Source organism: Mustela nigripes, chromosome 14 (genome assembly GCF_022355385.1).
Source record: "Mustela nigripes isolate SB6536 chromosome 14, MUSNIG.SB6536, whole genome shotgun sequence".
Classification (NCBI taxonomy): Eukaryota; Metazoa; Chordata; class Mammalia; order Carnivora; family Mustelidae; genus Mustela; species Mustela nigripes.
The window spans coordinates 6450974-6478627 of NC_081570.1; the positions used below are offsets into that span (position 1 = coordinate 6450974).

The following is a 27654-nucleotide window of genomic DNA, read 5'->3' on the forward strand; positions in this document are numbered from 1 at the left end:
AGAGAAAGCAAGAGTGTACATGACCCAGGGAGAGGCAAAGGGAGGGGGAGAAGCAGACTCCCCGTTGAGCAGGGAGCCCCACTCAGCTTGATCCCAGGACCTGAGCCAAAGGTAGACACTGAACTGACTGAGCCACCCAAACGCTCCAAACACAGAATTTTATTTTATTATTTTTTAAAATATTTTACTTTGTCTTAAGATTTTTATTTATTTGATGGTGAGAGACACAGTGAGAGAGGGGGAGTGGGAGAGGGAGAAGCAGACTCCCCACTGAGGAGGGAGCCTGATGTGGGATCACTCCGGATCACTCAGATCACGACCTGAGTCCAAGGCAGATGTTTAATGACCGAGCCACCCAGGCACCCCCAAACACAGAATTTTAAAGCCCTTGTTGTCAAATCAGCTATTTGCCAAGTAGAGGGTGAATGTAAATAGTCTAAATTAACTAATGAAACTATCTTTCCAGGGGCACCTGGGGGACTCAGTGGGTTAAGCCTCTTGCATCAGCTTAAGTCAAGATCTCAGGGTCCTGGGAGCCTGCGCATTGGGCTCTCTACTCAGCAGGAGCCTGCTTCCCCCTCTCTCTGCCTGCCTCTCTGCCTACTTGTGATCTCTCTCTCTGTCAAATAAATAAAATTAAAAAAAAAAAAAAAAAAAAGACATCTTTCCATTATCCGTCCCAAGAGTATAGTGGGAAGAGCCTTGAGTTTGGGTATCGGTTTAGCCCCTTAGTCACTTTGAGGGTCTGAGAAAGTGTATGGCTTGAGACCAGGATTCCCCATCTCAAAAGTAAGGACAATACCAGTGGCAAAATCCTTGAGGGTTAAATGGTAGTTATCTGATATACATCAAGTCCTTTCTGCCATTCTCCCTTCCCATTCTGTTTGTGATCCCCTAAATTGCTTTCGTGGTTGATGGGCTTTTTTTGGCCCACAGTTCGGAAAACACTGTGCTATGTAAACAGTTCAATGTACTGTGTCTTATCATCATGATCTTAAAGCACATTTGCCTAAATAGTCAAAAATTACTATTTCCCTCTCTACCCATCCCCAGTCTGTACATTTCATTCCCTTTTACTGACATTCATCCTCCTCATGGTAAATTGGGGGTGAATAATAATGGCTCCTCCCCCACAGGATTGTTGGAGGACTGAATGAGTGTCATAAAAAAGTCCCTGCCAGTGACGCTGTTTTTTAAACTGCTAGCTTCCAGCTCCTGGTTATCCTTATTTTACTTGCTCTGTGGAACTTCCCGATTCTAAAATGCTGTGTGGAGCTTGACTTCGCTCCTTGCTTTAGGGTCTGTGCTGGGTGCTAGATTCACTTCCGCTTTGCCAACATTTGCATCTGGTGGCTTCGGGCAGCTACCTTAAGAACTGTCTGTCTGCCAGCACCTGTCCTCTCCTGTTTGTACTGTTTCCCAGTCACAGGTACTGGTGCTCATCGTTTTTTACTGAGCCGCCTGTTGGCCGGGTTCTGTCCTCTCTGAGTAAGAGTATGTGACTACACAGCCCCTCCCTACATGGAGCTCCCACGTAATGGAGCCTCGACAGAAGGCCGAGCGTGTGTGCGAGCGTATGTGCTACTTTTCTTTTCTTTTTTTTTAAGATTGTATTTATTCATTTGACAGCACAAGGGGGCAGGGAGAAGCAGGTGGGGTTCCATTCCAGCACCCTGGGATCGAAGGCAGATGCTTAATGACTGAGCCACCCAGATACCCTGAGAGTATATGCTATTTTCAGACATTTAGATCCCTTGAAAGACATTGTCCTTGAAATCTCAGTTTAATAATTCCTTTGCTTAGCAAATACTGTTCGCACTTGGAAGTCCTGATGTTGGGGGATATAAAGACAAGTAAGCCACAGGTCCTGATCCTCAGTGTTTTCCAAAGAGTAGAACATTGATCGATGGTGATGGGATGGTTTTAGATGGTACCTGACATTGTTAATTATAACTAGCCCATCAAACATGTATTTCATGGAAATTATTGTTTAAGAAAAGATGTGGACGGGGGCGCCTGGGTGGCTCAGTGGGTTAAACCGCTGCCTTCGGCTCAGGTCATGATCTCAGAGTCCTGGGATCGAGTCCCGCATCGGGCTCTCTGCTCAGCAGGGAGCCTGCTTCCTCATCTCTCTCTGCCTGCCTCTCTGCCTACTTGTGATCTCTCTCTCTCTGTCAAATAAATAAATAAATAAATCTTTAAAAAAAAAAAAAAGAAAAAAAAGAAAAGATGTGGACGGCCTGGGTGGCTCAGCCAGTTGAGCATCTGATCTTGGTCTCAACTCGGGTTTTTTGTTGTTGGTTTTTTTTTAAGATTCATTTATTTGAGAGAAAGAGAATGCATGTGTGAGGGCTCCTGGCAGAGGGCAGTAGGGGCTAGGGAGCTGGATGTGGGGCTTGATCTTGCGACCCAAGCTGAAACCAAGAGTTAGATGCTTAGCCAACTGTGCCACCCAGGTGCCCCTCGACTCAGGTCTTGATCTCAGGGCATTGAGTTCAAAACACACATTGGGCTTCATGCTGGGCTTGGAGCCTACTTAAAAAAAAAAAAAAAACCTAATAAAAAGAGAAAAAGAAAAGATCAAAGTGGGTCTTCTAGGACAAATAAGTGAGTTATCTTGAGGAAAAATATTTAAATTCTTAATTCAGGTAAGGACAAATTGTAAAGGTTGGTTAGGGGAACCCTGATCCCGGGAGACTGAGGGACGCTTGAGGACTTCATCATTAAAAGGAACTTTAGCTTTATTTTCAGTGGAGTCCAAATTAATCATATTTTAATGGAAGTCTGTGCTGTAGTAAATGTTGATTTCTCAAAATAGTAGCATTATCTGAGTAACTTTTGGCGGTGCAAAGATGCGTTGTCTAGAATATTCACTGCAGGGGAACCTGGGTGGCTTAGTTGTTAACCAGCTGCCTTGGGCTCAGGTCATGATCCAGGGGGCCTGGGATGAGGCCCACATCAGGCTCTCTGCTCAGTGGGGAGCCTGCTTCTCCCTCTGCCCCCACCCCCAACAAATAAATAAAAATCTTTAAAAAAGAAAAAAAGTATTCGCTGCAGCATGGCAGCAAAGTTGGAAACAGCTGAGGGTACTAATGGGTTAAAATGCTAGACCTCAGCGCAGAGTACTAGTGTGTAGCCATCACAGATGGTATAGTAGGTGTAGATGCGGCCACAGAGAACCATCCAGGGCATCCAGGTGAGTGGGGGAGGCGAGGTGAAAAAGCCAGAGATTAAAAACCTAAACAGTGCGCCATCATGTTGACAGTGGTTCTCTCCTTAGCTGCTGAGACTTCAACAAATTCTTTTTACCTCCCAGTATGTTCTAACTATGAAATTATGAAATAAACAGGTGCATTTTTTCTTAATAGAGAAAAATGAAACTTCACACTTCACGGGGATGGGGAATAGTGTGGCTTTACTGATCCTGTTGTGATTTCTTCTCTTAACAGGTGTGGGGGCACGGTTGGTGCTATTTTCACTTGTCCACTAGAAGTCATTAAGACACGGTTGCAGTCTTCAAGATTAGCTCTTCGGACAGTCTATTATCCTCAGGTTCATCTGGGGACCATTAGTGGAGCTGGGGTGGTGAGACCAACATCCGTGACACCTGGACTCTTCCAAGTTCTGAAGTAAGTTCAGTGCCCGAGCGGAACCCCAACCCCCACAATGACTACAGAAGGTCTGTCAAGCCCATCATCAGATGGGTGTTCTGTTTGCAATCTCTGTCCAAACTTGAGAATTAGGTTTCCGCACTGATACCTTTGAGCTCTGACCTCCCTTGGCAGCGGGGGTGCGTGTGATCATCGTCCAGCGACAGTCAAAGTAAACCTAACAAAGCAAACCAAAAACCCATGCTTAAATTGTTGCATCAGAATGTTTCTCTTGCCCAAAATCTTTTGAGGGCTGGCAAGATCTGGGTTGGTAGAGTGACATTAAAAATTTAAAGACTGCGCATTATGTAGAGATAAAATATTCTGATGTTTTTAATTTGCTGTTTGGAAATAATTTTACATTATAGAAAAGTTGTAACATATATTTAATGAAATAGTTTTTTAAATGTTTGTTTCATACCGAGGCTACCTGCTTAGTGTGTTATTTTTACTGCATTAAAAATGTCTCATTTGCTTATGAAGTGGCTGAAGATTTTGAAGGCTGGAGTTTGGCTTATCAGTCTCCATGCTTAAGGTAGAATCAGAAACAAAGAAGAAGGCTTGGTAATGCCTGAGTTTTAGCTTGGGGCCGTGTACTTTCATAGAGGTGTTTAACAGGGGTTCAGTTTAACAGGGCTCAGTCGGAGCACACGACTCTTGATCTCAAGGTTGTGAGTTTAAGTTCACGTCAGGTGCAGAAATCACTTAAAAATAAAAAATCGTGGTGGCTCAGTTGGTTAAGCGTCTGCCTTCAACTCATGTCACGATCCCGGGGTCCTGGGATCGAGTCCCGCATCAGGCACCCTGCTCCGCGGGAACCTGCTTCTCCTTCCGCCTCTATACCTCCCCCGCATCCCGCTCATCCTCTCTCTCTCTCTTACAGATTAATAAAGTCTTTCTTAAAAAAATAATAACTATTAAAAAATCTTTAAAAAATGAGTGTAAAAGGGCTGTTTCAATGAATAGTAGTTGAATTTAGCTAAACAGGACGTTGAGGTTTCTGAAACTTAAGCAGAAAAGGGTGTGTTCAAGAAAGACATTGCTATTTTGTCACTGTAAGATGTTGAGTTGGGAAATGTTAGGAAAAGATGAAATAAAACGGAAATGTTCTGTCTTAGTAACCATTCACTTTAACACTTTGGACAGAATTCAGTCACATTTTAGATAAGGTGGAATGAATTGGAAAGTTCTAAATTTATTTTTAGTCACGTTTTGTTTGTAAAGACTACTAATGAGTCATCCAGGCCTCCATGCCAGATGTGTGTATGAGAGTGCGTCTGAGTTTATAGAGCGAAATTGGACAGCAGACCGGCTGCTGAGGGCAAGGTCCCAAGTGAGAGTATCCAAAACCCAGCTAGGGAAAAGGGGGCTGGTACCCAGGACTCCAGGACCGTCAGCCGAGTCGGTGAAATACCGAGAAGGGGCTTGGAGACACAAAAGACAGAAAGCCTACCTAGAGACAGGCCCAGAAAAGAGAAACTCGGAGATAGGGAGGCACACTTTGATCCAGGTAGGGAGAGAGACAAGTCCACATGGTTAAAAGCTACGACTGTGGAAACATCCCCATCCTGGTTTGTCTTTTTACATGTTTAGCCAGTGGCAGTGTCTCACATGACAACCTTCTTCTGAGGAACACACAGTGCTTTGGACATAATGAAATAGGTAATTTGCCAACTTTACTGACATCCAGAAAGAACTTCCTCTTAACGTGCTTGCCAAATAACTCATGACTAGTGGATTTATCTATTTACTGTAGCTGGAAACTGTTACCCAGAAATTGTGGGTGTCCGCAGGGCCAAGCTTGTACGGTAAACAAAGGTAAATGGGATGTTTCTCCGGCGGCAGTTTTTAGGCTGCATGTTCTACGTCCCCAGTATCTCTGTCTCTCTCCTATAAATCTGTCTTTCTTTCTGGTTCTCTATGTACATATTTTCCCTCAGTGAGGACGGTTGTTACATTAAAATGTCAGTCAAAGGAAAATAGCCTTCCTCTCTTATAAAATACCGGAACAGTGCCCACGCCACAACACACACAGGCCAACTCCTTTCCCCTGGGGACCCCCAGCAGTCATCAGTTCACACAGCCACAACTACACAACTAGGAGACGTTACTGACACATGAATACTTTTTAAAACCGCGTGTTCTGGGGGCCTCTGGGTGGCTCAGTGGGCTAAAGCCTCTGCCTTCGGTTCAGGTCATGATCTTAGGGTCCTGGGATCGAGCCCCACATGAGGCTCTCTGCTCAGCAGGGAGCCTGCTTCCCCCCTCTCTCTCTGCCTACCTCTCTGCCTGCTTGTGATCTCTCTGTCAAATAAATTAATAAAATCTTTAAAATTATAAAAATTAAAAAAATTTTTAAAATCACATATTCTGTATTTACATCAAAATATGCTCTCTATTTACATCAAAATATGCATAATGGAAGTATTAAGTAAAATTTTTGTCATAATATTTTGTTAGAATAGTGTTTGTAAGGTGATGTTTTTCACTCAAAAGCTGTTTCATTAAGCTTTATTTCCTCAACTTGATGTATATATACACTTTGAAGATTGTCAACTGATCTTCATTAGCTTTCGAGTTAAAAAATGATCACGTTTCTATAGTATTACTTCACTCAGTTTTCACAGGAACTCTGAGATCAGCATTCAGGTGTGAAATAATTTTATAGACCCTTACTTTATAGATGAGGAAGTGCAAATTAGAGGTTAAGTGACTTGCTCAATGTCATTTCAATGTATATTCACCTTAAAGTAGATTTCTTTTTTTTTTTTAAAGATTGATTGATTGATTTGACACACAGAGAGAGAGAGATCACAAGTAGGCAGAGATGCAGGCAGAGAGAGAGGAAGGGAAGCAGGCTCCCTGCTGAGCAGAGAGCCTGATGCGGGACTCGATCCCAGGACCCTGAGATCATGACCTGAGCCAAAGGCAGCGGCTTAACCCACTGAGCCACCCAGGCGCCCCTTAAAGTAGATTCCTAAGAAAGATTGAAGCAGCTAAGAGCAGACAGTGACAGCCCCCTCCCCATCCCTTCCTCAACCCCCGCCCCCAGCACGAAGCTCTGCTGCTTCTTTCATGTGGAAACAGCTGTGGCTCCAGCTCAGAGCCGGACAGGACCACCCTCGCCGCACTGGTCTCGGCTTCTGCGTGGTTGCTGAGTCTCCGTGACAGCCTGTTGATGTTGGAGGCCCCGGGGCTCCCATGGTGACCCTCTGCCCTGCTCCCGCCGCCCCGTTCAGGATAGCTTCTGGTCTTGGGGCTTTAAGTACCACCTGTAATGACAGCGTTTCTCCCAAGCGTCACTGTCGTCCGCTGCCTGTGGGATGGCTCGGCTTGGGTGGCTGCCAGGCGTCTGGAGCATTGTTGGCGCTGCTCCGAGCCTCCCCCGCTGTCCCCAAGTCTTCTCGGTGTCTGGGAAAGGCAGCTCCGTCCTTCCCACTGCGGATCTGAAGCCCCAGAGTCACCTGAGATCTTACCTCTCACTGCCCTGCAGGAGGCTCTCCCATCTCTGCCTCCGGCGTCTGTCGGAAGCTGACCCGCAGACCCCTGGGCCCTCCTTGCTCCGCCACCGCCAGGAGGGTGGCCGCCACATGTCCCCTGTGCTGCTCCACGGGCGTCCTGACGCCCGCTTCTCAGCGTGTTCTCCACGGAGCCCTCAGGGCCCTCCACGCACCAACCACGCACAGCCCAAGGACCAGAGTCACAGTCATGCTTGCCACTCAGTAGGCTCTCCCGGTGGCCGCCCCAGTGTCCCCCCCGCCCCGCCATCAGTTCCCCTCCCGCACCCGGCTACACTGGCCTCCTTTCTGCTCCTTCTCAGCCTTCTATCCTAGGAGCAGTGCAGCGTTTGCCGCGGAAGGGCCTTTGTGCTAGGACGCCTCTGCCTGGCTGACTCCCAGTTGTCGCCTCTGCGGGAAGGCCTTGCAGTGACCATGCTGTTTAAAACTGGGCCCCCCCTCTCGCCCCATGCCTCCTCCTGCTCTGTTTCTGTCTCCAGCACTTACCCTCCATCCAACATGCAGTGTAGTTTACGTGTTTATATCACTTACTTTCTCTCTGGCCCATCAGAGTCAAGGTTCCTTGAACACAGGGACTTTGATTTGTCTTGGTCTCTGAGGTGTCCCCGTGCATGTAGAATGCTGCCTGTCACATAGTAGTACGCATTCAGTACCAGTAGAATGGATGAATGAATTGGGGCATGTCATAAGATACGGGATATAAAGGGGTCAGCGCACACACCGCACCGTGTAAATCATGAATGCTAGCCACTGTCAAAATATGTACTTTCTGCACTTTTTTTTTTTAAAGATTTTGTTTGTTTATTTGACAGACAGATACCACAAGTAGGCAGAGAGGCAGCCAGGGAGAGAGAGAGGAGGAAGCAGGCTCCCTGCAGAGGAGAGAGTGGGATGTGGGGCTCCATCCCAGGACCCTGCGATCATGACCCGAGCCGAAGGCAGCGGCTTAACCCACTGAGCCACCCAGGCACCCCACTTTCTGCACCTTTTTAAACATAAGATTTATAACCGAGTTTCTTGGTGGCCAAGGCAAAAAAGGGCGACTATCCTATTACATAATTCTCATCTGAAGAAAGTGTACTTGCTCTGCAGGGGAAATCTAGTCTTTCCCTATTATGCATTCTAAAAGCAACGTGTTACTCAGCACTTAAATGTGGAGAGCGCCAGCATGGGAAGCATGGTTCCAGGGTCCTGGGACAGGGCAGCTGTTCTCTCTCTCTGCCACCACCCTGCTTGAAGCAGCCCTCCCCTCCAATGTAGGTTACCAGCTGGCTTTCTCCTTTTTCCCTGAACGTGGCTGAGCCAAGGGCAGCAATGGGCATCTACAGAGAGGGCTTTTTTTTTTTTTTTTTAAGATTTTATTTATTTTACAGAGATCACAAGTAGAGAGGCAGGCAGAGAGAGAGGGAAACAGGCTCCCTGCTGAGCAGAGAGCCCAATGCAGGGCTCAATCCCAGGGCCCTCGGATCATGACCTGAACGGAAGGCAGAGGCTTTAAGGCACTGAACCACCCAGGCACCTCCAGAGAGGGCTTTTTATCTGGTAAATGACAAAAGGAGGACAAGAATCAGGCCTTTTCTCTATAGCACAAAGCACATCAGGGTTGTCTGTTCACAGTTGCAGAGGACATTGAGTTACCAAACACCCAAGTGAATAAAATGATTATTCACTTAACACTAAGTAGCTTATTTCTAGTCTTATCCTTCAGGCAGTACTCCTTTAAAAGACTCAACCAGGCAACAGAATTTCTTTACAGGAAATACATTTTTCAAAATGCAAATCAGTGTTTGCACATGGCTCATGTCAGGGTAAGCTGTTACGAAAAAAAAAATTTATCCTCTACTGGAGCACCAGTAGTAACCTTTACATTTCGAATATAGTTACTTAAAAAGAAAAAAAAAAAAAAGGCAAGATGCTAGCATATTTAGGTTCTCGCTGTTAGATTTGCCATAGCGATTACTAATACATCAGTTTATCTCTGGTGTCTGCTTTACAAAGTCTTCAGAGGGGGCACCTGGGTGGCTCAGTGGGTTAAGCCTCTGCCTTTGGCTCAGGTCATGATCTCAGGGTCCTGGGATCGAGCCCCGCATCAGGCTCTGCTCAGCGGGGAGCCTGCTTCCTCCTCTCTCTCTGCCTGCCTCTCTGCCTACTTGTGATCTCTGTCAAATAAATAAACAAAATCTTTAAAAAAAAAAAAAGTCTTCAGAGTTCATCTTTTTCTGTCAGAGCTATTCTGTAAACTACTCAGATACCTTATTTTTGTTGTTTCAACTACTTTTTTAATCTGGAAAGTAATATATTAGGAAGGTAGTCTCTGTCTTATAAAAACTGTGTTCAGATGAGATCTTTGTCTTGGATTAGTCTGCAGTATGCATATTGTGTTTAAACCTAGCGAAGAGAATGAAATGCTCCAAACAAGAGCCTAGTTTTCTTTCGCATTTCTTTTCTAAATTAAACTCGATATGACTGTGGGAAAATCAGTCTGGATCCTGACATGCTTTATTATGAAGCTGAAGCATACCATTTATAGTGGGAACTTGATTGTTCCAGACGAGTTTTGTAAACATCCAGATAGGTTAGAAGTTGGGATTATGTAACAGATTTGACTTTTTGCCCACTGTTAGTATGCGTAGCTATGGAGACCGTCTTTCTGCAGTTCTTAAAAGGCCTGAGTCACTTGAGGACACCAGTTCCCTACTGCATTATAGATGAGAGGCTTGGGGCTTCCTGGAGCCAGAGTCCCTTAATCATGCTGAGCTGCCTCCTGCGCCTGGCTCTGCACCCTGGCCATTAATGGGACCACAGACAGAATCTAAACTTGAAAAATGTTCGGCTGCACTGACCATTTGAAATCTTTTATATCTCTTATAAGTTGTAGGTCACTTAAAGGTGTTACTTGAGAGAGGTTTTTGTTCAGAAAGCTTGGCTTTTTGAAAGCCCAGTCCTGTTCTGAGCAAGAGTGAAAGTAAAGTATTTGCAGTTGAAAACACTAAATTCTCCTGCCTAGGAAAAGCTGAGTGGCTTGTTTGAGCCAGTAGGAAAGTTCACTCTAAGTGCAGGAACTTCAGTTGGCATGTTAGGTTTTACAGAAACCCAAGAATTGTCTTTACCCCACCCCTTGCTTCTGTGACTTTGTGGGCTGTCGTCATGAGTTTACTATTTTTATAACCTATGACCTATAACTTTTTTTTTTAAAGAACTTTTTACTTTGAAATAATTTCAAACAGAAGAGTTACAGAAATGGTACAGATTACTTGGTTATATTCTTTACCTCAGATCACCCTTTTGTAACATTGCCACATTTGTATTTTTTCATTTTTTTCTGTGTATACATATATATTTTTCTCTGAACCATTGGAAAATAGATTACATGCATTATACCCCTTTACCTCAGTTCTTCAGCATTTATTTCCTAATAACAAGGGTATTCTTTTCAAGCCACGGTGGTTTTCAAATTCAAGAAATTCGGTATTAATATACTGCTTTCTAACTAACCCTACTAACTAACCCATTTTCATTCCTTTTATTTATTTGAGAGAGAGAGCGTGTGCATGGGGGAGAGGGGGCAGAAGGAGAAGCCGACTTCCCCTGAGCAGGGAGCTTGATGCAGGGCTCGATCCCAGGACTCTGCAGTCATGAACTGAGCCAAAGGCAACATACTGAGCTACCCAGGCACCCGTGCTCTGTTAATAGATTTTTTTCCAAGGACACTTTCTTTTCTCCTTGCCGGGTGGTTTTTTGGTTTGTTTAACATTAAGATGTAATTTGCATACCATACGGTTTACCCATTTAAAGAATACCATTCGGGACGCCTGGGTGGCTCAGTTGGTTAAGCAGCTGCCTTCAGCTCAGGTCATGATCCCAGCATCCTGGGATCGAGTCCCACGTCGGGCTCCTAGCTTAGCGGGGAGCCTGCTTCTCCCTCTGCCTCTGCCTGCCATTCTGTCTGCCTGTGCTCGCTCTCTCCCCCTCTCTCTCTCTCTCTGATAAATAAATAAAATTTAAAAAAATAAAAAATAAAAAAAAATAAAGAATACCATTCAACTTTTTTAGTATGTGCACAGTTTTGTGTGGCCAACGCTACTAATTTGATCTTAGAACATTTTTATCCCCAAAAGAAACCTCTCACCCATTTGCAGTCATTCTCCCACCGCCCAGTCCGGCCGAGGCAACCATCCACTATACACTTTCTGTCTCTAGACTTGTCTCCTCTGGACATTTCATAGAAATAACATGAAACAGGGGCGCCCGGGTGGCTTAGTGGGAGCCCACATCGGGCTATCTGCTCGGCAGGGAGCCTGCTTCCCTTCCTCTCTCTCTCTGCCTGCCTCTCTGCCTACCTGTGATCTCTGTCAAATAAATAAAATCTTTAAAAAGGGAAAAAAAAAGAAATAACATGAAACAACAATATAGGGCCTCTTGTGTCTGGCTTCTTTCGTGTAATGTTTCTTGAAGGTCATCCTTGTTTTTGTGTTTATCAGTGCTTCCTTCCTTTTCATTGCCAAGTAATGTTACATTGCGTAGCTAGGTCTCATTTTAAATGCCTTGCTTTTACATTCCCCAGATGCCATCACAAAAAAAAAAAAAAAAAAAAAAGAAAGAAAGAAAGAAAAAGGTACACTCTACTTAGAGTAGATGTGTTCTCTAATGATGATCTCAGACAAAGGCCCTTCATGTGATGCTCAGGGCTGGCCGGAGAGTTCAGGCGACCCAAACAATAGTGCATCATGGGATCCCTTGAAAGGGCCTGGATTGATAACTGCCAGTAGGGAAAACACTGTATGATTAGAAAATAAGACCGTTGTTTTAAAAAAAAGAGAGAGAGGGGGCGCCTGGGTGGCTCAGTGGGTTAAAGCCTCTGCCTTCGGCTCAGGTCATGATCCCAGGGTCCTGAGATCAAGCCCCACATCAGGCTTTCTGCTCAGCAGGGAGCCTGCTTCCCCCTCTCTCTCTCTGCCTGCCTCTCTGCCTACTTGTGATCTCTGTCAAAATAAAACAAAATAAAATCTTAAAAAAAAAGAGAGAGGGCGCCTGGGCTGTCATTAAGCGTCTGCCTTAGGCTCAGGTCATGATCCCAGGGTCCTGGGATTGAGGCCTGCGTCAGCCTCCTGCTCAGCACAAAGGCTGCTTCTTCCTCTCCCACTCCCCCTGTTTATGTTCCCTCTCTTGCTGTCTCTCTCTCTGCCAAATAAATAAATAAAATCTTTTTTTTTTTTTAAAGAGAAAGAGAAAAGAAGACAGTTAATATTTTGTAATAGCAATTCAGATGGAACTAGGGTGCAGTTCATTGCTTTTTATTTTTTATTTTACTTTCTTTTTTAAGATTTTATTTATTTATTTGACAGAGATCACAAGTAGGCAGAGAGGCAGGTAGAGAGAGGAAGAGAAGCGGTTCATTGCTGAGCAGAGAGCCCGATGCGGGGCTCGATCCCAGGACCCTGGGATCATGACCTGAATTGAAGGCAGAGGCTTTAACCCACTGAGCCACCCAGGCGCCCCAGTTCATTACTTTTTAAAAGAATAGCTTTATTGTGTTGTTATTCACATACCATAAAATTTACCCTTTTAAAATGCACAGTTTAAAATTTTGAAGTGCAGTGGGTTTTAGTATAGTCGCAGAATTATGTAACCACAGCCACTATCTAGTCCTAGAACATTTTCAGCACCCCAAGGAGACAAGTACCCATCCATAGTCATTCCCAGTTCCCCCTCCCCCACCCTGGCAACCGCTGAACTACTCCATCTCCCTGTGGTTAGGAATGTTCTTGACAGCTGTTGTAAATGGAATCCGTTTGTATTTTTGTATTCAGATTGTTCATTGCTGCTGTGTAGAAATACAGTTGGTGTTTGTGTATCCATCTTGTTCACTGCAACCTGCTGAACTTGTTTTTTCGTTACAGTAATTGTTCAGTGCGTTCCTTAGTATTCCTGTGTATGAGAGTGTGTTCTCTGAGTAAAGAGCTTTGCTGGGGCGCCTGGGTGGCTCAGTCAGTTCAGCCTCGCACTCTTGATTTTAGTTCCTGTCTTGATCTCAGGGTCATGAGTTCAAATACCTTTTATTTCTTTTCTCTTATCTAATTGCTAACCTGCCATTTTTTTTTTTTTTAAGATTTTATTTATTTATTTGACAGAGAGAAATCACAAGTAGGCAGAGAGGCAGGCAGAGAGAGAGAGCGGAGGAAGCAGGCCCTCCGCTGAGCAGAGAGCCCTATGCAGGACTCCATCCCGGGACCCTGAGATCATGACCTGAGCCGAAGGCAGCGGCTTAACCCACTGAGCCACCCAGGTGCCCTAACCTGCCATTTTTGAGCATAGCTCTTACAGGTACAAATATTCTTTCCTTTTCAGGCAATTCAGATATTTTATAAACATCCACAGATTTGAAGAAGAGAAGCTAAGATTCACATTTTTTAGTTTGTACAGTCAGGGACTCTAGACCATGAAAAATTACACTGACTTGAAAAAAGGAAAGAACAGGAAAGAAAACTATGAATGGATAAAAGTTGAACATTATCCAGCATGCCAGGGACCAAAACATCACCTTAACCTCTTCTTCACCAAAAATTTCAGCTTTGTTTCTAGAAACTTTCCTGTATGGGAAAAGTGGAAGGTGGTAGAAATAAAATTGGCAAGGATTCACTTTACCAGTAGCTTTTCCGCAAAGTGGAAAACGTTTTATTTTACCTTCAGTGTCATAATGAAGGTAAATATTGTATATATAAATTCTTCTGACAACAATACAATTATTAGTGAGCTAGATAAACTTAGAATGCTGTCAGATTGGACAGACTAATTACCAGGTGCAGAAAAATCTGCAGTAAGAGAAGGAAATGAAATTAGAGGGGACCTCAGTGTAATGTAAATTCCCTTGGATATCATGAAAATTGAGCCATTGAGGGGCACCTGGGTGGCTTAGTGGGTTAAAGCCTCTGCTTTCGGCTCAGGTCATGATCTCAGGGTCCTGGGATCCAGTCCCGCATCGGGCTCTGTGCTCAGCAGGGATTCTGCTTTCCTTCCTCTCTCTCTGCCTGCCTCTCTGCCTACTTGTGATCTCTGTCTGTCAAATAAATTTAAAAAATAATAATAATAAAAATTAAAAAAAAAAAAAAGAAAATTGAGCCATTGAAAAGAATAAATTTAACCAACTTGAAGAGTCATTACGTTGGAGCGGGAAAATACCTCTAAAGAATGTTCTACACAATCCTTCCTTAGTCACCTATTTATTTATTTATTTATTTAAAGATTTATTTGTTTATTTGACAGAGATTACAAGTAGAGAGGCAGGCAGAGAGAGAGGGAAGCAGGCTTCCTGCTGAGCTGAGAGCCCGATGCGGGACTCGATCCCAGGACCCTGAGATCACGACCTGAGCCGAAGGCAGTGGCTCAACCCACTGAGCCACCCAGGCATCCCCTTTTTATTTTTTTTTAAGATTTTATTTATTTAGGGTTACCTGGTTGGCTCAGTGGGTTAAAGCCTCTGCCTTTGGCTCAGGTCATGATCCCAGGGATTGAGCCCAAGCCCCACATTGCATCGGCTCTCTGCTCCGTGGGGAGCCTGCTTCCTCCTCTCTCTCTGCCTGCCTCTCTGTCTACTTGTCGTCTCTATCTGTCAAATAAATAAATAAAAATCTTTAAAAAAAATATATTTTTATTTATTTATTTGACAGAGAGAGAGAGATCATAAGAGAGCCCGATGCAGGGCTCCATCCCAGGACCCTGGGATCACGACCCAAGCCAAAGGCAGAGAGGCCCAATGCACTGAGCCACCCAGATGCCCCACCTTTTTTTTTTTTTTTTTTTTGGAAGATTTTATTTATTTATTTGACAGAGAGAGTAAGCACCGCGCGCACGCACACAGACACACTCACTCACTCACTCACTCACTCACTCCAGGAGAGGGAGCAGGAGGAGGGAGAGGGAGCAGCAGGTTCTCTGCTGAGGAGGGAGCCTGGTGCAGGGCTCAATCGCAGGACGCTGGGATCGTGACCTGAGCTAAAGGCAGATGTTTAACTGACTGAGCCACCCACACCTCTCCCTGCCCCCAGTCACTTTCAATGAAAAAACACATTAACACTTTTTTTTAAAGCATATTGGCAGGGGTGTGGAAAAATGGAGCCCTTGTCCATTGTCAGTGGGAATGTAAAAGGGTACAGCTGCTGGGATAGCATAGCAGATTCTCAGAAAATTATACATAAAAATTGCTGCATGATCCAGCAGTTCCCCTTCTGGGCATGTACCCCTAAGAATTTAAACTGAGGACCTGAACAGATACTTGGACACTCATGTTCACAGCAGCATTAATCACAGTAGCCAAGAGTGGAAGCAACTCGAGTATCTACCAACAGATAAATGGACAAACATGTGGCCCATGTACAATGGGGTATTATTCAGCCTTAAAGAAAGAAGGAAATTCTGGCATATTCTGCAATATATATGAACGTTAGTGACACTACACTGAATAAAATAAACCAGCCACAAAAGGACAAATACTGAATAATTCCACTCCTCTGAGGTCCCTAAAGCAATCTAATTCATAGAGACAGAAAGCAGAATGGTGGTTGCCAAGGGTTGGGGGAGTGGGGAGGGTAATAGAGAGTCAATATTTAATGGGTATGATTGCAATTCAAGGAGATGAAGAAGTTTAGGAGATGAAGTTTAGATGATGGTGGCACAATATTGTGGAACTACTACACTGAACTGTGCACTTTAAAATGGTAAATTTGTATGTATATGTTATTATGATCATTTTTTAAACAAACAAAATCTTTTAAAAAACAATCATGGTAACAATAAAAAAATAAAAAAACAAACAATCAAAAAACAATCATGGTAACATACATGGTACATACATACATAGTAACTTGCACTTTAAAATGGTAAATTTGTATGTGTATGTTACTTGGGACTTGATCCCAGGACCCTGGGATCACGATCTGAGCTGAAGGGAGACAGGTAACGGACTGAGCCACGCAGGCATCTCTGTTACCATGATTTTTAGAAATTAAAAAGACACAGTCTTCCTTTGAACTTGAGATACTATGCTGTGCTTTGGCTTTAAAAAACATTCATCCAGCCCTTGAGAATCATTTGGTCTTTCTATTCTGTGTATCCCTGATTGGGGCCCTTCTACAATAAGTAAAGATCTGGAAGATAGGACTATTAGAAATAAGGAGTAAATCCAAAAGAAATATGACCCAAATAAATCTCAGAACCTTTTTCTCAGTGAATTTTGTTACCATGAAGATGTGATTCCCTGGATCAGCTGCTTTTGCCACTTGCTCTTCCTGCCTCGCTGAGATTTTAGCATGTATTGCAGACCCTGAACATCTCAGTCCTTCGTGAACCAGGGAAAAGGCTTCTTGCAAACAGGTCAAACTGGTGCTTTTTTCTTTTTTAAAAGATTTTATTTATTTATTTGACAGACAGAGATCACAAGTAGGCAGAGAGTCAGGCAGGGTGGTGGGAGGAAGCAGACTCCCTGCAGAGCAGAGAGCCTCATGCGGGGCTCGATCCCAGGACCCTGAGATCATGACCTGAGCCGAAGGCAGAGGCCCAACCCACTGAGCCACCCAAGCACCCCAAACTGGTGCTTTTGAAACATGCTTTTTCACTGTAATGAAAGCAGTATGCTTCAGCCTTCTGATGCTGTACTGTAATATGATATAGTCAGATAAGAGTCTGGGGTCTTATAAACATTCTGTTCTGTATTTACAGAGCTGATGTGAAGGCTGATGCCTCGCTGTTTTGCATAGGCCCTGCCTAAGGATTTTAAAGATCTTCTTTCATTATTCAGGTCAATCTTGGAGAAGGAGGGACCAAAGTCACTTTTTAGAGGCTTGGGTCCAAATTTGGTTGGAGTTGCGCCATCAAGGTAAGCATTAAACATTCAGCTGGCTTGCTGCATGGAATATATAATACTCCTTTTGTACTGAAGTGCAGTACTGCTAGATGGCCAGTTTCTTTTCTCTGTGGGATTTGCCTAGATGCATTTGACATACGGAATAGTGACAACTGCTGGTGCGTCTTTTGGTGTGTGTGTGTGAGAGAGAAAGAGTCTAGTTATTTTATTCTTCAGTGAAAATTCGTCTACTCGCATCTCCTGGAATCTTTTTCTAAAACAGTCACCTGCTACTTCAGATAGCAGCAGTGGCCAGCAGTGTTGGCATCACCTGGGGCTCATTAGAATTGCGCCTCTTAGACCGTACCCCAGGCCTACATCAGCAAGATCCACAGGTGATTCATAGGCACTCGGTAGCACTGAGCTGAAGCAGTTTTAAAGGCTTCTGGGCTTTACTTTATTTAAAACATCCTTATTTCTGTATCTCTTTAAAGCTGTTGGATAAACGTGAACAGTGAGAGTGTGTGTGTGCAGCCTATCGCTGAAAAGTGGGGAAGCTGCTTCTCAAAGTTTGTGTCCTGGGTGGGGAGCTAGGTGGCAGGGGTAGGGCACTGACATTACTTTATGTAATACTCCGATAGACTTCAAAGAGAATTCATCTTGGTAACAAAAGGAAAGTGTTGTTTTCTGTAAGGTGAAGGCTGAAAGCTTCCTGGATTCTTGCAGATTTGTGTTCTAGTCCATACACAGATCACCTGAGGATGCTGTAAAGATTAAGATTCTTAGTAAATCCTTTTGTTCCTTTAAAATTTTGTAGCATATGTGTTTCCTCTATTTAAAAATAAAAGCACTAGGCTGTGAGATTATATGGGGTTCGCATTATAATAGATGGCGGACGTACTGCATATGTATAGTAAATAAAACCGAGATGTATGTCCTTGTGGACAGTACTCATTTGGTGACACCTGTGAATCTGATGTAGCTTCCTGGCCACCACACCCATTTAGAACAGTCGGGACCCGGAGAAAACAGAATACTGTTACGTAAGGCAGTAATGACAAGTAGTCCAGAGCCTAAGTTGAAAAATACATTCCATGATCGATGCTTTGACCAGCCAAAATAAAGAGGCATTTCCCCTGGCATTGCTGGTGAAGGAGCAGGGAAAGTATGAACCAGCACCTACTCTCCAGCCCCAGTAAGAAAGAAGTCAAAAGAAGGGAAGCAGACAAAGACTAGATCAGAGCCAGGGCTTGGGGGGAGGGAGGGTACCTAGACTCCACCTACAGGAGCTGCAGGGTTGGGGGAGGCCAAGGCGTGTTCACTGGTGGAAGCTTGATATGAAAATGTGCGTTTGATGGTTGTTCCCTTCTTGATCCTGAGTCATAAAAAAAAATTACATATGATATAGTCACTGTGGTAGAAGGCGGGTGTGGTGTGTTTTAGAAGTATTACAGATTTTAAAAGTTTCAGTATAGATTTTGGTGCTTAAAGAATTGACACCCAGCACGAAGAAGAATATACGTGGATTTTGTAGATTACCCAAGTCTCCTCCTCCTTAGTTACCGTGGCCGCTTCTACCGTCACTGAACACGTTCTGAGGGACAGGCAGGAGCTTTCTGCAGGGCCTGCGGCAGCTTTTGGTCTTACAGACAAGGTCAAGCTTTTGGTTACATGTGAACCTCCTTTCCCATAGTTTCCTCAATTTTTCAGAGGTTGCGGAGGGACGTGTGTAGTGCCATGCCAATGTCCGTAGCGTTCTCTCTTTCTTCAAACAGGGCTGTGTACTTTGCGTGTTACTCCAAAGCCAAAGAGCAGTTCAATGGCATTTTTGTGCCTAACAGCAACCTTGTGCACATTCTCTCAGCTGGCTCCGCAGGTATGTGACCCCCGTGAGTGGAGAGGAGTTTCTCACTCTCCCAAAGCACGTGTTGTGCCACACAGCTTTTTCCAGGAATTAGAAATTAGCTCTCTGCTTCTTCTGCATCTGAAAGCATTTTTCTGACGCTTTATGTCGGAACTAATAAAAACATGAATGTTTGCGAATAGTTTGTAACTCGGTTCCATTTTCTTTGACAATTAAAACTTTTATTCTCCCTCAAAATTTGCCTGTGCTCATGCATGCTGCTGGTGAGTGTTATGTTTCCTTTAAAGGAATATTAATGTGTTTTCATGTTTTTCTGTTTCATTAAGTTATTTTAAAGATGGAGCTTTTTGTGTGTGACTCTCCGTGGTGTCCAGCGTCCCCTGCGGACAGCTGGCATTTGTATCCCCAGCTGGGTTCTGTGACGAGGGCTCGGGGCTGTGGAGGAGATCTTAGGTGGGCTAGTGCCAGATCAGGTAGTACAGGAGTCTCCCCACTTACTATAGAAAATTCGTAACAGGATTTGTTCCCCCAGAAATACTTGGGAAATAACCATGGACTTGTAGGTTGCTGAGAGAAGGCTCTGTCTGTGTAGGTACCATTTTATGTCTCTTGTAAATAGAAGAGTATTCTGGAAAACTTAAACAGGCACTCTGTGGAACTTTGCTGCGTCCTGCCAGCCTGTAAGGTTTTGTCTGCCTCTGTGACTCCAGATAAAAGTTCTCTTATCCTATCTGAGTAGTTACAGGTCACAATTACTAGACCCCAGGTAGAAGATGGCATATATATACAAAGCCGCTTCACACAAGAAAGGAGTTTCTACCAAACACAGAGCTCTGAGGAGGAAATGCAGAGTGGCGGAACAAACAGGTCGGCCCTCATTTGTGAGGGGGTAGCGAGTGAGCCGTAAGCTCTAAGCCATTCATTGGTTTTGTGACTTTTGCAAAATTAACCTAGAGAAAACATTGACAAATACAGCAGGCCTGGAGGGAGTTCCCTAAGCCACTATCTGGGGTCCCAGTTAATCTGTTTAGGACTGTGGAGGGGATGAGGCGTTCAGAGCTCACTGGGTGTCAGGCTGATACCACGGTACCACTCTTTCTGGTTGGTCTAGAACAATGAGCAATATTAAGATGAGGAAAACTTGAAGAATGGTTCCTGTGAGCAGCTCAGTCTTTAAAACTTCCCATTTCCTGACATGATTAGTGAGCTACTAAAATGCGTATGTTCAAGTTCCAGTAAATTGGGAGATTTGGTGGCTTCTGTTTTAAGTGTGATATAAGGCAACCTTTTGGATTAGATAACCAACTTTTTAAAACAAATTATTTCTGGATCTGAAGCTTATAAATTGAGTTTTAGAATAGTTTTCAGATTTATCATAGGAATTGCATTTACAGAAATACCAACAGCACCATCTACAGGTTAGAAAGACTAGACTGGGCTCTAAAAAACGGAGATAAATCTTTTAGGTCCAGCATATCAAAAGATGTTACATTTTAGGGGACTGCACCTTCCGTCTGCAGTCTGGAGCTGTAACTGCTTCCTACTCTTCCATTTTTATTGTGAAGCCGTTTAAATCCTGATCTCAAAGTTTATCATATGAAATAGACAGCTTTAATAAGCCTGTGTTCAGTAATGACATTTTCTGTTTCTTTTTTTTCTTCTTCTTCTAGCTTTTGTCACAAATACCTTAATGAATCCTATATGGATGGTTAAAACCCGGATGCAGCTAGAACGGAAGTAAGTTGTTAATTGTTCCTTCCTTAATATTCATGGAGATTTGCTGCTTCTTCCCAGCTCCAGTTGTGGAAAGAGGTGTACAGAGCCCTTAGGCATCCCCATCCTTCTTTTCTCCTGAGCATAAGCTATGTAGAAACACTTTCTGGTTTGAGCTGCATGCTGCCAGCCACTGTGGGGAGATGAGGGCCGACGAAGTCAACACCCAGGGGGAGGCTGGAAGTTTGCCCACTCCTGACCGCTCCTGACTTCTCTCAGATAGTTGGTGGGTCTCTGGTCTTGGCCGACCCCACCGGCAACTGGAGCTCTGTGGGCTCCTCCAGATGGCCTGTCTTTTAAGTGGGAAGATGCCAGGGAAGGTCAAATGGCAAAAGGTCATTTTAATCTCCAAGGCCGTCAGATATACTGGATTTCTGCCCTGAAATTCTGGCCCTTGGTTTTGAACGTTTTCATGCTGTGGATCCCTTTGGCAGCCTGGGGAAGCCTCTGCCGCAGCTTTTCACAATGATCTTTTCGAAAGCAGTGGAAACTGGTTGTTGAAGTACGGTTGTCAGTGTTGTTTTAAAATGCAATATAGTCATAAGCTTGTTTAACACAGTAAATAACAAGATCAAGCAGTGGCCCAATAACCCCCATAATATCAAAGACATGATGGTGATAAGGGACACTGTAATCGAGTCCTAAGAACCCTTGTGTAATGATTTGGCCTGGAAATGCGGGGGGGCACTGGAGGCTTTCAGCTAGTCCAGCCGAAATCTAAGCAACCTGTAAAGAAGAGAGAGAAGCAGCAAGAATACCCACCCCCCCACCCCCCCGCCAGGACGTGTAGCCACAGGTCTGCTTTGTTTTTTCTATTGGTGTCAGATTCCATGTTCCCCCTCCAATCCGTTCTGTGTGAAAGAAGCTTCTAGAATCCATCAGATCTCATAATTTTGGACAGATTGCTAGCACATAATGCTTCGATGAATCTTGCTTACTCTGACAGTCAAATCCTAACTCCTGGGCTTAACATTCAAGGTCTTTTGCAGTTTTCTAAAACTGTCCTGTGCTCTTAGGCTTCCATTTCCTTGAGTGTGCTGTCCCTCACCAGGAATCCCTCTCCCCCTCTTGTTGCTCAAGAACACCTGCTTGTCCTTCAGGCTTCTGACCAGCATTCTCTCCTGGAAACCTTTGGTAATCACTCCCCATTCCAGTCCTGGTAATCATTCCTCCTTAGCAGCAGGTACCTGCGCAAGTCAGCGAAGAGCCCGGACAGGCACTCTTTTAAGTCTACCTCATAAGAGTCCATGCTCAGGACATAGTATTTTTTACCTTTTTTTTTTTTTAATTTTTAAATTTTTTTTAATTTTAGAGAAAAAGTGTGTGAGTGGGGGGAGGGGCAGAGGGAGAGAGAGAATCCTCGAGCGACTGCCTGCTAAGAGATCGTGACCTGAGCCCAAATCAAGAGTCAGACGCTTAACCAACCGAGCCACCCAGGCACCCGAATGCTCAGGACATTTTAAAGTTTTGTTTGGGGGGCTCTGTTAACCAGTCTTGAAACAACACGTATTTGTTGCATGCTTGCTATGTACTAGTCACTGGGGAAACAGCAGGAAATATGCACGGGCCCTGCCTTCCAGAAGCTCACAGCTTCACCGAAGATAAAGAACTGTAGGCTGATGAAATAGGGGCCAGAACTGCTAGCCCTCGAGGGTCCCTGATGCCGTCCAGGCAGGGCGGGCACAAGAGGGCCTCCTGTGGCAGAGATGTCCACCCTACTGTCTGAAAAATACTGGGAGCGGGGGGCTGTGCACTGCACGGGCTTCAGGCCGAGAACGGAGTATGTGGAAAATCTAGACACAAGCAGCCTCCGTTTCTGGGGTCCTGAAGGCAGGGAAGCGTGGTTGGAGTGCGCTGTGTGTGTGTGCCTGTGCTGGAGGAGGGGGGATCACAGGAAGCCAAGGCTGCAGAAATGCGTGGGTGGGGGGATACAGCCTTCAGAACCCTGGCAGGGTCTTGGTGTTTGGCTTCGGGCTCTAATTTGAGGGTTGAGGGCTATGGAGAGCCATGAGAGCCCTGGTTTGGGTGAGAGTGGGGAACGCTCTTCCCCCCCAGGGGACATTTGACAATGTCTGGAGACTTTTCCAGTTGTCACAACTTAGGTCGGATGCTTCTGGCGTCTGGTGGGTGAAGGCCGGGGTAATCCCAAACACGTTTCCGTGCAAGGACAGCTTCCACAGCAGAGAACCATCTGCTGGAAAGTGTCAGTAGTGCCCAAATGGAGAAGCTCTCCATCAGAGGCTTTCAAGCCGGGCCGTGGTGTGGTTGGATCTGGAGTAGAAAGGCTGCTCCGGCTCGGGTGTGGAGAAGGAGCCTCGGAAAGACGCCGGGAAGAAGGGAGAGCCTGTTGGGATGGGCTGGAGCTGGGGTCGCGCTGGGCTTCAGCCCCGACGGAGGGCTGTGTGGGCGTGCTGTCGGCCCGGGGTTCCCTCTGCGTCGGCCCGTTCAGGATCCTTCCCGTCACGAGCCAGGGGCAGCGAGCCTGAAGCCTTGATTAGTTACTGTGTAGTTTATTATTCCATAAATCTAGAAATAATGGAACCAAAACACACCGTCTGGAGACTAGAGTTAGGAAAGCTTGCTAGGGTAAGCGGCCTTGCGCTCGCGGCCCGGTCGGAACGTTGGAGAGGCTTCTCCTGCGGCATTTTGGGACCGCGTGTTTGCGCCGGAGCGTCGTGCCAGCTCGCTCCGCTGCGTCCCGCTTTCCGCGCCGCCCCGGCAGCTCTCTGCCCCACAGCCGCGCTGCTCAGGGCGTCGCCCGCTCTGCCCGTCTGCTCTGTTCCTAGAGACGCGGGTTGGTGCCTGGTGTGGCTGTGGCGGCTTCCTCCTTGATGAAAGTCTTCGTGCGTTCGGCGCCTTCCGAAATTCAGTCGGAGGCTGCAGGGCGGTGTCCGCGACGCCTGCTGCGGACGCACGTACTGTTCTGTGGCCCGTCCCGTGTCCCGGCCGGCGGCCGCGGCTCAGCAGAACACAGGACACGGAAGACACGTGTCACCTGCCGTCTCATGCCTCCTTATGCTCAGCGCTCATTTCTTCAGCTTGATACGGGAGCCAGGCTCCTCCTGAGTGCGCCTCCTAACGGCTTCTCGTTGATCTCCACAGAGTGAGAGGCTGCAAGCAGACGAACACGCTGCAGTGCGCGCGCCACGTTTACCAGACCGAAGGCATCCGTGGCTTCTACAGGGGATTAACGGCCTCGTACGCTGGTATTTCCGAAACGATCATCTGTTTTGCTATTTATGAAAGTTTGAAGAAGTATCTGAAAGAAGCTCCACTCGCCGCCTCCACAAATGGGACTGAGAAAAATTCCACAAGTTTCTTTGGACTTATGGCAGCTGCTGCGATTTCTAAGGGATGTGCTTCCTGCATCGCTTATCCACATGGTATGTTTTGCTTTTTCTTCCAGAACAGGAAAACAGCTGTGAGGGCCGTGTCATTGTCCTTACGTCTCGACCTCTGCCGCTCACGCAGACACACGCAGGCCCTGAGGTGACGGAGCGCGCGTCCGCAGGTGACGCGAGCGGCGGCCACTCGCCTCTGCTCAGCTCCAGCTACTTGGGGCCAAAAGTACTGTGCAGAGTGTGGGCCCCTTGTTGTAGAACTTTGGGTGTTTTCAGAGAAGCCAAAAGTCTGGATTTATTCAAAATTCCTCAATTTAAAAAAATAATATGGGAGCCAGCCCTCCCCCCCAAAAACTCTTGGCTTCCACTTCGAACGGAGAGCTGAGTGAGGCTACTCTTGCTAAGTCTATTTTAAGGAATCAGAGACCTAAAGTTCCACTGACCTACTTAAAAAAAGAATAGCTTGGTTTATTGTACCAAGAAAAACAGGTTTTGTTTTCAGAAGCCTGCTGCACTGTCAGCTGTGACGGATGTACGCGGTCCACTCCCGAGCAGGTGATTGAGCCCCTGTCACGTGCTGGGGCAGTAAACGGCCTCCCAGGGCTGAGGGCCGAGTTTGAGGGGCCCCCCGCGGGCTGGAGGCGGCCGCGTGTTGAGCCGTGACAGGTGTCAGGCCGCAGGGCGCCTGCGTCACGGAGGGCCCGGTGTGCAAAGGTTTGAAAATGCAGGAGGCAGCTTTTGAGCTGGAGAGAGCTGCGGAGGAGGGTTTTAGTAGGAGAAGTTGGCAAGTACATAAAAAAAGAATCTTTCTGATGATTTGCCATGCTTAATACAAATTACACCTTCAGTGAAATTACAGCATTCCCTTAATTGGGAATGGAAAACCACAAACAATCTTAAAATGAAGTCCCATTCAAAGTAAGTTTTTACAATCCCTTAAAATTTATTTTGTACTATTGTCTGTATATGTAATATCCCTAATTGACCATTTCCCAGAATTAAAAAATGTTCTGAAAGGATCGCAGCTTTTTATTGGGTCTAAGGGACTTCGGCTCTCCAAGTCGAGCTGCGGTGGCAAATACCCAGAGATGTACATTGACAGTTACAGAGCCGTGTGCTTTGAATGCTCTCATTGTATTGCTTGGTGATGCGGTTGGTTTGTAGCATAAAGTGTGTGTTTCTCTCTGCAGAAGTCATAAGGACACGGCTCCGGGAGGAAGGCACCAAGTACAAGTCTTTTGTCCAGACCGCTCGGCTGGTCTTCCGGGAAGAAGGTTACCTTGCCTTTTACAGAGGACTCTTTGCTCAGCTCATCCGGCAGATACCAAATACTGCCATTGTGTTGTCGACCTACGAGTTAATTGTGTACCTGTTAGAAGACCGTACCCAGTAACAGGCCAGAAAATTGTGCTCTAGAATAAAATTGAAAAACTCTAGAGAAATTTTTTTTCCATTGATGTTTAGAGTGTATGAGACTAAAATAAAACAGGAAAGGCCATAAAATATGTGGCCTGTATCACCCATTGGACATTTCCTTTTGGATTCATGTTTTCTGGAAGGTTTAAATTCATTAACTTTAATAGTTAATTATAACTTTTGTTTTTTTTAACTTGAGAGGATTCAGCATTAAGCAGCAGCTAAATTAAATCACACTACTTAATTTAAGTATAAATTTGGTTTGTGTCCTCTTTTATTCTCACTGTGCTATAAACTTCCTGTAAATACATCAGTGAAACATGACCCTAGAAATGCAGAGAAAACCCACAAAATCAAAATACAACTTGTTGTTTCATCTGACACTGCACTGCTGAACAGGTAAGATGTGTCACATTTTGGTGGCACTGGGTGGACCAGGAAAGACTTCTAGCCATTTTTCTTATCTGTACATTTCCAAGTCTCATGCAAGTTAAAAATTTAAGCCTTCAGGCTGCTGAGTTTAAAAAGTACAACTTTCTGATGCTAAATATTTTGAACTGTAAACATTTTTCTAAAGTTATCTTTTGTTCCAAGTTTGAACCAAAGACAGGAGTTTTAATGAAATGTTCACCAGTTGTCTTACTCCTGGACCTATTTCCAGAAATTAAGCCTGGTCAAGCCCAGGTACCTTGTAAGTGTCAGCTGTGAATGTGGAGTAGGGTGAATAATAGACCTTTCCTGTCAAGGTCTTTAACCCTGCTCTTGGGTCCCTGGCACTGGCAGAGAGGGTTGTGACGGGTTGACCGCCCACCTCCCAGTTCACTTTTGTTCTCACAGGAGGTGTGTTTAAATACCCTAGTTCAAAAACAAACAAACAAACCTAGGAATGACAAATGACCAGAATTTTAGCCACACCCCAGCACTACCCACTTTTAAAGGAAATTTAGTAAGCGACGGAAGGCAGGTAAGTGAGATGGCTTTCCCTTAGCTCTTCCACTGGAATTTGCTTAGTGTCCGTTGAGGTTAGTTTTCAGTCTGAACATCTAGAAAGATACTGGATTCTAGTAACTGATGCATTGTAGTGTCAGATTCAGAGGCACTGGTGGGGATGAGAGTAGGATATTTTCAAATTGTATTTAAAATGGAGTTTAATTTTGCTCACCTTTAGGCATGAAGGTTAGTTGGTGTGCTTGAGCTCACTGGCAGAATTTGCTTCAACTGTCCACAGCTGTGTAGAAGTCCAAATAAATCATTTTAGTCAAGCATCAGTGCTTGTAAACCACATGGCAGCCAAGAGATTGCTATTCCAGGAGCTCAGTTTAACTGTTTGATAGGATAACTGTTAGCAACATCTTCCTATTTTAGTATTTATATTAAAACCTGAATTTTCCCTCAAGATCTGAAGGTTTAAAAATTAGGTTGCTTAATATTCTCGAATTTGGAGTGAGAATTATTGGAAAATAATTTTCATTTCTGCATTCTTGAATTAATAAATTTGATGCTGACCTAGGATCGTTTCGCTCTCCGATTGCTTTTCTTGTACCAGGACATTGAAATGAGAAGGGGGAGCGCCAAAAGTAGGAAGAAAAGCAGGAAATTCTAAAGGGGCATCTCATATTTCAAATGGGAATTGTCACTGTTTGAGCTGTCCATGGCGAGGACCCATGATTTTCTTTTTATTATTATTATTATTAACATACAATGTATTACTTGTTTCAGGGGTACAGGTCTGTGTCAGTCTTACACAGTTCACAGCACTCACCATAGCACATACCCTCCCCAGTGTCCATCACCCAGCCACCCTGTTTCTCTTGTGCATAAGCTCAGTCATTGGGATTTCATTATTTTTAAGTCCCCGTATATATAAGACTTGGAAAAGCCCTCATTGCTTACCACTGGGTGCCAAGCTCTGTGTAAGATGTTCTGTATTTTCTCATGTCGGTTATTTCTGCCACAACCTCATGAGGCAGGTGTTACCATGATCCACATTTTACAAATAAGAGAGGCCAGAGGTTTAATGACTTGCTTGAGGTCTGAGAGGGATGGTAAGTTGTAAAGTGGCTGGTCATGGGTTTGCAGCGCTTGGGTAGATGAACATAAGTTAGAGGGGGCATCTGAGCCTGTGGAATGGTCTGACCGAAGCCAAGGTCCAGCAAACTGTTGCATTCACTCAAGGGTGATGAGCCCACAGGCACTACCACCAGTGAAGGTGCGATTGTACTGGTAACACCCAGGACACGGTGGTTGGGCCGCT

The 27654-nt window shown here is 45.0% G+C and overlaps 1 protein-coding gene across 1 annotated transcript in view; it reads left to right on the top strand.

The window, feature by feature from the left end:
* SLC25A33 (solute carrier family 25 member 33) overlaps window positions 1-26910 on the top strand; it is a 38155-nt gene extending 11245 nt beyond the window's left edge. Inside the window, exons 2-7 of the mRNA XM_059374998.1 lie at window positions 3450-3629; window positions 16962-17039; window positions 18782-18882; window positions 20541-20607; window positions 23746-24026; window positions 25175-26910. Of these exons, the coding sequence (XP_059230981.1) occupies window positions 3450-3629; window positions 16962-17039; window positions 18782-18882; window positions 20541-20607; window positions 23746-24026; window positions 25175-25377 (910 nt within the window). The 3' untranslated portion in view covers window positions 25378-26910. The remainder of the gene's footprint in view (window positions 1-3449; window positions 3630-16961; window positions 17040-18781; window positions 18883-20540; window positions 20608-23745; window positions 24027-25174) is intronic.
* Window positions 26911-27654: the final 744 nt, after the last annotated feature.